Here is an 11553-nt window from a genome sequence, read left to right on the forward strand (position 1 = left end):
AGAACTTGTGTTAACGGGGCTACTAACTTTTTGTGTTGCAGATTGCTAGTTTGGGACATGTTCTGGAAAATCTTAGGAAAGAGTTGTGCACATTATTTTTGGCATGCAATTATTCATTTTGTCATGGATAAAAGCCTTGTATTGTCACTTCTTATCTTCATAGTGTTGATTGAGTGATCCATGAAATGGATTGTATGTATATTCATGAGTCAAGATTGTCTTGAGAGAGAGAATCATGAGATTTATTTCATCCTTACATTAGCTGGTATATGCTATGTTTTGCAGTGATTTATGGGATTTCATAATTATTTTGTATCCATGTAACAATATGTATCACTCTTGGGTCATTGGTAGGGTCATATGAGTGATGTTCACGTACATTTTAGGAGTCATATTTCGGTTTTGATGAAGCATTATCACAGTATCTCATTTTTGTAGCCATGTCGCATGATTATGAATCCATGTACTTTCATTGCAATTTTTCTGATTCATAGTCCTTGGTTCTTTTAGAGTATCCTCCTACTTGTCAAATGGAGGTTATTGTGTGTTGTTAACAACTCACACTATATTGCCAATGATGGTCATCATATGCTTTGCTACTGTTATTGTCAGTTAGGATATGCTGCTACATGGGAGGATGTTGTTTCCATTATCTACAATGTGTTATGGATGTAGTGTAGTCTTGCTTTATGGTGGTGATCAATGGTTTTGTTTCTAATGTTGGTGATGTTTATGGAGAGATGATGCTCATGTTTTAATTCCCTTGGTAGAGAGTGAGAATGATGTAGCTCATGCTGCTGAATTGAGTGATGTTTCTACCATTGATGCTTATGATGTGTTCCTGCTCATATTAGATTGATGCTTCTAATGGTCATGCTATGTTGTTGCTACTGGTTGAGAGTAGTGATCATGGAGTTGTTTATTATTTTTTTGTTTCTTCTTATGATATGTTGTTTATGTTGAGAGTCACAATATAATGCTGCTATTTGGGCCTTGATATTGATACTATTGCTTTAGGAGAGAGAGCAAGAGACACTATTGCTATTGTTTGGTGTCATGTTGCCATGAGGAGTGTTGTCTTTTGGTGCATTCAAATCTGATCTTTCTGATTTATATGATGGTATGCTGCTACCCAAACTATGTCGATTATTATAGTTGTTGTTGCTTGTTGAGACACAACTAGTGTCTAGGGGGAGTAGTTGTTGGCTACTAGGGGCCTGACCTAGGTTCAACAGTGAGTTTAGCCAAGAGAATCCCAGTACTACCGGCCCTTTAGGCAACAGTCCACGAAGATCAGACTAAGGTCTCACCCAAAGTAGTGTGGGAGGGTGCTGGAACTAGGTTTCCACACCCTTGGGATGTCTAGATGTGGAAGATAGGGTTCTGATCCAGCCTTCGTGCTCACTGGATCGAGCATACCCAACAACTTCTATTCTTCTATGGAACTGCACAACCTTAACCACAGTGCGATCTAGACTAATTATCCAATTCTTTCTTATTTATGGTTCAGTGATTAGTTATTAAGCATATCCGCAATCATAAATGTACATACAAGTGCGCACAGATAGAAAAACAAGTACATTAACACATAACATTCAATATCAGATCTATGAATCAGAGGCACAATATAACCATCAACAGATCTTTATTATTATTCTCTTCAAAGCTCGATCCAATACAGACTCGACTTCTTCTCACGCACATAGTTGTAGGGGTCCGCGCACTTAGCTACGGACTCTACTAGGCCTCTGTGCACTCAGCTACAGAGCCTCTACCCTTTACTCTAACCCAAGACTTGGACTTACAGACTCAGAGCTGTTTCATTATTTAAGAACTTTCTTCCCATTCCAAAAAATTGACTTCTACCCTTAGAGCCTCGCTTTATTTATACAATCCCATGGTCCATGGACCATGGGTAGGCCGACACACTCTATATTAAATTTACAATTATTTAGGGTGGAAAACCCTTTGATTTGACTCATTACAATTCGCGCTTTGCGCACTTCGCAGAGCCTTTACAATACCATTACCCAAAATTGTGGGCTTTAAGCCCCAAAACCATTACGTGAGGGATCCGCTGCCCAACAGGCCCCCAACACAAACATCGTGACTCGCCCTCGAGTCACCCTGTCGGTGTGGTGAGTCGTGCTGCCAAGGCTTCGTGGTCTGCCATCCCTGTGAGTGACGCACTACAATCTATTGCTCCATCATTACCTCCTGCAATGCTTCTTCAAGCTCTTGCTTCATTGCCCCTACTAATTCGCTTAACTAATGATGCTCATTCTGCTCTGCTGGGGTAACAAAAAGCGACCACTCATAGGATTTTAGCTCTAGCTGAGATGTCAAATGCATGAACTTTTTGTGCAAGAGCAGCAAGCTTGCGATCTCTGGTTCAATATACTCAATGTCTGCTAAAGCTTGTGTTGCATTTTTTCAAGAGAGTTGTTGTTGTTTGTGAGGTCCCAATCTTCAAGTTTCGTCATGGGCACGCGACCCAGAGATAAACTTTTAAACGAAATTCTATCTTTTGTCTCAAGATTCAATGTCTTGCCCTTATCTTTCTTATATCACTTACCAGACCACGGGTTTCGCGGCGACATCGGACTGGTCCTGCTACCTATCTAGGAATTTCTGGTACATCTCCCACCTTTGGCATTGCGCTTGGCACAACATCCTTGGCTGTCGACATTACACTGTCCCGAAGGTCTTGCATCTCTTTTGGAAATGTTTCAAACACTGGGCTTACTCTCAAAGCATCTAAGTTTGACGGGTCCATACCTATTGGATAGTGTAATAACTTAATTCTCAAGAAGCCATAGTTTGTTCGGTGGATGAATAGTTGTGATTTATAGGCTTGTTGAAATTCAAATTCGACTATTCCCCCCTTATTTAAGTCATTAATGCAAGATTTACCATAGAGTGTTCCGAATCTGGCTCTTAATTCGTATCTTAATTGCCCGCCACCTGCTTCTTTTCGCCTTAACTCGGACATCTTGTCATGAACAGTGACACCAACAGTCACTTCCTTGTCTATCCATGCAGCAGCGCAGCCCCTTCTGCGTGACTGCGACCCTTGTGACATACCGACCTTGTGCGCACCCCTGTTGTTGCGCAGCTCCCTAACAGACTGTTTTATAGTCCCACATTCTCTTTCAATTGTTTGGGGTGGTGATACTATCTCCTGTTCGGCTAGTCAAGTGGTCGCGCCCCCTTGGTGCACTGTTGTCACATGTTAGTGAACAACCCGTGACACGGTCTCTATTGTCATCGCTACACACACTGCTAGATGTGGCACGCTCTCCTGATTTCCCTTGAGAGTGAGGTGCGGCCTTAACCATGGCATTCGACCAACTAGCTTGTGGTCATACTCCTACAATCCATCCTTAGGTTTGCACGTATCCAGCTACAACTTTCCAGGTTTTTCATTCAAAAAGTCTTCCTTTAGTTCCTTTTCCAGCTATTTAATCTTTGCGTCTAGCATCATATTCTTCGTTCTCAGTAGTACCCTGTTTCTTTCCAATTTGCGAAGTTGCGCATTCCCTTGCCGAATGACGTCTTGAATCCCTTCATACTCCTCTTCGTGTGGTCTTGTGAGTTCTTCAGTCTAGACTTCGTGCGTTGTTCTCTTCACCGGCATTGCTACATCCACAGCCTTTTGTGGAGGTTCTTCAGGGACCTCAGTTCTTATACCATTTTGTAAACTTAGACTCGACTTTGCGGCCAGGTTCTTGCATAGCGTCATATATGTGCATCTGACCATTGGGACGCACAGGTCCCCTTTTGTACATTGTATCCTCTATTACCTATTCATGACTTCCCGTCCCTTGGTGAATGCTTCCCTCCTCACACTTGGTAGTGCGATCCTTTTCTTCTGCCAATGCACCTTGTTCGAGCCTGCTATTGTAATACTGCTATGTGCTAGAATAGTCTGCTCAGTATACGTCTGTACCCATCGGCAAAGGTGTGATTGCAAGCTGTTCCACCCTTTTCCACCAATCCTCCTTAGTTGGGGTCTTCTAAAACAGTGCATCATCCTACAACAGTCACTCCAACTGCCCAAACTTCCTTGATATGTCTTCCACCATTCCGCAGGTGCCGCGTGCAATGCCCATGTTAATGCATCAAACCGTTGTTGCTCAGGCACCGCATGCTCAAATTCTTCCAGAAATTCTTCTACCGCAGATACCCCATCGTATAGTGGTAATTCGTGCACCTTTGTAGTCACATAGCGCAGTGATCTTATCAAAGTATTGCAATTAAGTGTCGTTACTTCGTGCAACCAGTTCTACCAGCACTCTATTTCTTCATCTGAATCTGAAGTACAAGAACTATCGTGCTCCCATGAGATTCTCCCATCTGTTGTCGGGTTCACCCGATCTTGGTCTCGCGCCATTATCTGGTAAATGCAATCCAGTTCATCTTCACTGTCATCGTCACATACAGGTTCAGTGTAGCACGCTCCTTCGGCTTGGTCTAGCAGAACTCCTACGCGTAGGGATTTTTTCTCAAAAATCATCTTCTGCTTCTTCAGGTTGATGACCCCATTCATATCCATGGCCCAATCTATTCCTAGCAATGCGGGGTAAGGGTTGTTGTCATCAACAATCTCTATTACCTCAAAGTCCGTCTGTGTGCTCGTGCCTTTAATATCGACTGTTACTCCTTGCAACCTCCGCATAGGCACGATCTTCTGTTAGTTAACCATTCGTAATTGGATAGGGGACCACTACAACATGGGCCTACCCATGAATTCCTAGGTTTTCTTTGGTAATACATACGCATCCGACCCCAAGTCCAGGATAACCTGATCCATTTCATATTCACCAATCTGTGTTGTCAATCTCTTCTCCCTCTCCGTGTGCAAAGAATGCTTTCCCATCTTTCAGATTACACATGGCTCTCCTGATCTTGTGCACCGAGTGATCAATTCTTGTAGTCCCTTAACTGCCTTATTATCACACAACAGCTTCATGCAGGTCTCCAGAAAGGTAATAAGGATGGAAGGATCCAATTCTCGCTTTGGTTGGTCCTTACTACCTGAAGTGGAGGCTTCCGCGAAGCTCTTCTTAGCTTCCATAAACATCTCCTTTGCACGTTCCAAGTCAAACTCAGGTTCCTTTGTAGGAGCCTTGCGAACCCATGTATCCTCCTTAGGCTACTTCCCCTTGTCTTCCCCTATGGTCGTGCCACTTCTGAGCATCATTTTTACATTGGGATCTTCATCGCGGGGTTCAGATTTCATCATCTGGATGTTCTAAGTCGGAGGGGGCTGTAGTACCCCTTTTTCGTGCATCTGTGCGATTAATGTAGGACAATCCACTGGTTCATGATCAAACTGAGCACAATACGAACAAGATATCCTTGTTGGATTGGTGCAATCATGGGCGTAGTGCCCTAGTCCTTTGCAATTGTAACAAATCAACTGTCTGCATCCCCTTCCTAGTCCCATTCCTCCTCGTCCTCGACCTCGCCCTTGAAATCCAGCATGCGCCATCCCCACAGCTGGGTCAAAGCTTCATGTTTCTGTCTGCATCCTCTAGGCCGAAGTTCGATCCATCATTAGCTCGTAGCTACGAAAAGTGCACTCGTCGTGTCCTACCGAACTGCAGAACTTACAAAACAGGTGTTGTGGGGTCTGGGTATATTTCTGCATCAAGTGACAGTTGTCTATCATGTGTTTCCCTCCTATCTGACATATTGTGCACCATAACACTGGTGTTAAACTTGGCCTTGCCTGTGCTTCTAGTCTCAACAGCATTGGCCCCCCTCCTTCCAAGTAGTTCGCGAATACTGGACAATGATCTTTGTCATGAGCCCGCCCCTTACATTTTATACACCACACTTATTCGCGCGCCTCTAGCCTTGGCACCCTATCCTACTTCAAACTCTACATCTCCAAACATATATTTTGTAGTTACACATGGATTTGTTGAACTCCCAACCTAGGAGCTTGTATTGGAGTCTCTTGCAACCTCATCACCATTTCCAACACTTCAGCCTGGATTGAAAGCTTGTGTTGTGACAACGTCATCCTTAGGCGCAGTATCAGAGAGGCCACAAACCATGCGTGGTGTTGTGCATCTGTAAGCATCATATTAGCCTCGTGGATCGTACTTTTCAACCGCTGATCCAAATCCCAGGGGGTCTCACCCAGGAGCATCGCAATCTCCTTGAATCCAATGATTGACTACGTCTTAGATTTCAGATGGCTAAATTGTTTGTTCAATGCATTCTGGATCTCTACTATTCTTGCATTGGGGTGATCATTAGAGTGCTTGATATACCAAGTCAACGCGCGATCTTGCAGTGCGCTCACCAATGTAGCCTTCTTAATGTTATCATCTGTAACCCCTTGTGCTTCCCACACTGCTCTTACCACGAACCAGAACTAGTCTAGGTCTTCATTTCCTACTCCTCTAAATATGGGTAACTTGATCGCGTTCGCCATACTGAATGGTGGCATTGATGAAGGTGGAGTGGGAGGGGATGATGGTGAGGGAGGTGAAGTAGCCTGCACACCAACTCTGGGGTCCACACTATTGGCTGATTGAGCTTATACCTTCCCTGACTGTTGGCTAACCTCACGATCCAATCATAAAGCTCAGATGGAAAGGAGGTAAAGAAAATCTCGTGGATCTCTGTATACACGTAGCGATCCAACCACCTTTTCTCAGACAGTTGTGGGGATCTATTTTCTTGTGTCACGAACTCGTGAATCTTCTGATCCAATCGCTCTTCAATTTCCTCCTTTGTTGGATTCCAGTTTTCTGACATCAGACATCCCTTAGGTAGATCCTGGTCCCAGCAACGGAACCATTTGTTGGCTACTAGGGGCCTGACCTAGGTTCAGCAGTGAGTTTAGCCAAGCAAATCCCAGTACTACCGGCCCTTTCGGCAACAGTCCGCAGAGCACAGACTTAGGTCTCACCCAAGGTAGTATGGGAGGGTGCTAGAACTAGTTTTACGCACCCTTGGGATGTCTAGATGTGGAAGATAGGGGTCCGATCCAACCTTCGCGCTCACTGGATCGAGCATACCTAGCAGCTTCTAGTCTTCTGTGGAACTGCACAGCCTTAACAACAGTGTGATCTAGGTTAATTATCTAATTCTTTCTTATTTATGGTTCAGTGATTAGCTATTAAGCAGATCTGCAATCATAAACATGCATACAAGTGTGCGTAGATAGAAAAACAAGTACATTAAAACATAACATTCAATATCAGATCTATGAATCAGAGGCACAATATAACCATCAACAAATCTTTATTATTATTCTCTTCAAAGCTTGATCCAATACAGACTCGACTTCTTCTCGTGCACATAGCTGCAGGGGTCCACGCACTCAGCTGAAGACTCTACTAGGCCTCTGCGCACTCAGCTGCAGAGCCTCTACCCTTTACTCCAACCCAAGACTCGGACTTACAGACTCAGAGTTGTTTCATTATTTAAGAACTTTCTTCCCATTCCAAAAAACTGACTTCTACCCTTAGAGCCTCGCTCTATTTATACAATCCCATGGTCCGCGGACCATGAGTAGGCCGACACACTTTATATTAAATTTATAATTATTTAGGGCGGACAACCATTTGACTTGACTCGTTACAATTCAAGCTCGGTGCACTTCGCGGAGCCTTTACAATACCATTACCCAAAATTGTGGGCTTTAAGCCCCAAAACCATTACGCGGGGGATCCGCTGCCCAATGATAGTACTTATTCAACTATGCTTTCCTGGATGAGCTCAACCCTTTTCCATTGATGTCAAAGGGGGAGTGAATGAGGTGGCTTTGGTTGACCTAGTTTGGGTTGACATCAATGCCAAAGGGGAAAATTATTGGCATTGATGTTGTGATGAGTTGTTTGGTTGGCATTGATGTCAACCTAGTAGCATGATGTTGTAGGATGCATTGCCTTTGGTTGACCTAGTTGGGATTGAAATCAATGCCAAAGGGGGGGATTGTTGGCATTGGTGTTGTGATGAGTTGTTTGGTTGGCATTTATGTCCACCGAGTAGCACAGTGTTACATGATGCATTGGTGCTAGTTGACATTGATGTTAACTTGGTTGTATGTGATTATGCACATGCTAGTGAGATGGAGCTTGGATTGTGCATTGGTTGCAGAACTTACCTTGAAGATTGGAGCTGTTAATGCATGTTGTTGGCTTATGTGTGGATGCCTTGGCAGGATGTGGAGCTACTACACCTAGTTGATAGTATTGGAGACTATCAAGCATGTTTATGGTAGTTGGTGTATGTATGGATGGTTTTCATCTTGTGTGATCAGTTGCAGGATCTGTCATTGATGGTTGCAGATGTTGGAGTATCTGTGGTGAAGTTTGATGGCTTGAGATTTAGTGCAGTTGATTTATTTCATCCAAGTCAAACTACTGTAACTTGTGATGATGATGGAGTTGCTATAGTGAATCAATGGAGTCTTGTAGAGGATATCATGGCTTCTTAAGGTCTATCTAATGTTGATCAAGTGCTGGAAGAATTTTGGTAAAGTTCTGTGCTGAGGAAGCATGCTTCTTAGTCTCCTCTACCCCATTCACATGCTAAGTCATGGGAGTGGTTTTAGGTATATATTTGCATGGAGACATGCCTATGGTAGAGACTATGGCTCAAGGAGGCTAAATTCACATGGATGATGTGTTGTGGGAGAGACTATGGAATTTTCTCGAGTTTCTCTCCACATTTCTCGCATCCATTAGGTGTTTAATTGTTTTTTTGACATGTCTTGTTCGAGACTCTTCATGTAAATGTCAGAAAAAGGTAATTTTGCTTCTAGATAATGGTTAAAAGAGAACATTCATTAGTAAATGAAGTTAGTGGCTTGATTGATTCAAGAGGCATTGAATCGAAGTGCTTTCAGTATATGAACAAATCTCCACTACAGGATTGAAATTAATTGATTTAATCATCTTCAAAAACTACAACTATGTGGAGAAAGGTTGCTCATTTGGTTGGTTCTCTTGAGTGAGAAATGTGTCATAGAGTTTTGGAGAGCCATTGGTGAGGAGTGTGTTATGGTTGAAGTAGAATGTGCATGGAGGTATAGATGTAGTAGAGATAGAATTATGCGGGGTTGAAGAGTATGTTTACGTTACAAAGATTCAACAGTTTTGCTAATGAATTTGTGATTGCAGGGGAAAAATTATTGTCTGAGTTCATATGATTATGATAGATTGGTTGCAATAGTGTCACATGTTTTTCATATGGCTATTATGTATTGCATTTTTGAGCTTTTTGCATCTATATTTTTTTACAGAAAATGTATTGAGGCCATGTGAGTTGAGGATGAGAGAGAGATGGTTATGATTTGAGTTGTATCATTCATTGATGTCTTTTGTTGAGAATTTTGGCTTTGCACTTTGATGATATTTCTAGTGTGATGTTCATTTCAAGCAACTCTAGTGTTCCAGTTTGAAAATGTATGAAAGGTGAACCACATAGAGAATTAGGGTTGGAGCTCCGACAATACAAGGATTGAGAACGAAATTATTCATAACTCCAATGGATGTTGGGAAAGGCTTGTAAATAAAATAGGTGTCTGTAGAGTCATGAGTCCAATGGGGGTTGGGAAAGGCTTGTAAATTAGATGGTGTTTGTAGAGTCATGAGTCTAATGGTGGTTTGGAAAGTCTTGTTGATCAGTGTTGGGAACTCTAATGGTGGTTTGGAAAGTCTTGTTGATCAGTGTTGGGATGGGGTCCCCTGGATCAATTTTGGGGCAAAAGCCCAAGTTTTGGGGCAAAAAGCCCATGTTTTGATGTACAAAATGTAAAGTCTCCGCAAATTGTGGTCGCGGAGCATGTAGATAGTTAAGGAGTCATAAAGGGTTTTACCCTTCTTTATGTAAGTTAAGTCGAATTTTTGAGGATCTACCCATGGTTTGTGGACCATGGGATGGTATAAATAGGTGTGTCTTAGGATGTCTAAGGCAAGTACTGAGGTTTTCTATGGGAGAAGTCTAGAGAGTTAGTGAAGAAGAGTAGGAAAAAAGGCTCTGCAGCTGTGTGCACAGAGGCCTAGAGTAGAGTTTGTAGCTGAGTGCGCAGACCCCTGCAACTGAGTGTGTAGGGAAGTCTCGAGTCTGTAAGTAAAACTGAATATTAATAAAGAGGATTATTATAGAAATTCCTGTGTTTCGTCTATTTACTTCTGTTTTATACGAATGCGCTTTATGCTGTGATGAATTATGGGTTTATGAAATGAGGATGTATTGATGCGCGACTTTGCTTGATTTATATTATTATATAAACACAATTGATGTTAACTGTTTACATGAAGGTCATCTTGTTGTATGTTAAAGTTATCAAACACTTAAGCTGATCTAAGTAATAACTGGGTTAAGAGTAATCTTTGATGTGCATAAGTAGTTGATTCGTCTATTCAAGGTCTGTGAAAGACAATCGTAGACCTTCGCAGAGGTCTAGAGGCTGATTAAAGGGAGTTATATTGATAAGCCATAAAGGCTTATCAATCTACGTGAAGGCATATTTAGGGCATAAAATGACATCACACTGATGTCTAGGTGCGAAAACTTGGTTCCAACATCCCCCCATACTGCTTCAGGTGAGACTTCGGTCCGATTTATGGCTTATCGATCTGGGCGAAGGCATATTTAGGGCATAAAATGACATCACACTGATATCTGGGTGCGGAAACTTGGTTCCAGCATCCCCCCATACTGCTTTAGGTGAGACTTCGGTCCGCACTTTATGGATTGATGCCGAAAGGTCCAGTAGTGTAGGTATTTGTTTGGCAAAACTAACTCTAAACATGGGTCAGGACCCACTAAGCCAACAAATGGTTTCATTGTCGAGACTGGGATTTGCATAAAGAGATGTGTGATGTCACATCACTGGAATCCAACAAAGAAAGAGATTGAGAAGTGGTTGGATAGAAAGATTCACGAATTTACGGCAGAAGAAAATAGAAATCTGCGCTTGACAAAAGAACAATGGTTGGAAAAATAATTGTACACAGAGATACATGAGATATTATTTTGCACCTTCTCGATCGAACTATACGAGTGGATCGTTAAATTGGCAGACAACCAAGGAAGGTGGAGGCTTGACGGTCCAATAGTGTGGACCCCAGAGCTAGTACGGAGGTTGGAAGCTTCTGAAGATAAGATTGCACACACTGTTGACCACTGGCTTGATCGAGTCATATGAGGATTTGTGACAAAATTCACGGTTGATATCTCAGTCAACTACAGTGAAGCAGAGTGATGCTTTTTCAAGAGACCGCGAGGTAAGTATTTGAGATCTTTGAATACTTGGATTAAAATGATCTTGTGTGAAAAACAGGTTATGCCACTACCTTGATGTTTGGATCTATGTGAAGTGGATGAATCTTTAGAAATCAAGAGAGAGTGGGTCTTGAATACAGTCCATTGATAGAACCTTCTTCGAGCGACGACGATGGAGCAACACAAACCTCACCGCAAAGCGCTGTACAATTGATAAAGCAGGGTTTTCCGTGACTACCTCATCTGCCCACACCACCTCCACCTTCACCTCCACAACATACACCATCACCCACACCA

At 42.6% G+C, this 11553-nt stretch overlaps 1 protein-coding gene across 1 annotated transcript in view; it reads left to right on the forward strand.

Moving 5' to 3' along the window:
* Nucleotides 1-8461, forward strand: part of LOC149213734 (uncharacterized) — a 29279-nt gene extending 20818 nt beyond the window's left edge. Inside the window, exon 3 of the mRNA XM_089389131.1 lies at nt 8285-8461. Coding sequence (XP_089245257.1) covers nt 8285-8461 — 177 coding nt within the window. The remainder of the gene's footprint in view (nt 1-8284) is intronic.
* The last annotated feature ends 3092 nt before the right edge of the window (nt 8462-11553 follow it).

This window comes from Pinus tabuliformis, chromosome 1_1 (genome assembly GCF_031772625.1).
Source record: "Pinus tabuliformis cultivar Carrire ecotype Pingquan chromosome 1_1, CPIR1, whole genome shotgun sequence".
Taxonomy (NCBI): domain Eukaryota; kingdom Viridiplantae; phylum Streptophyta; class Pinopsida; order Pinales; family Pinaceae; genus Pinus; species Pinus tabuliformis.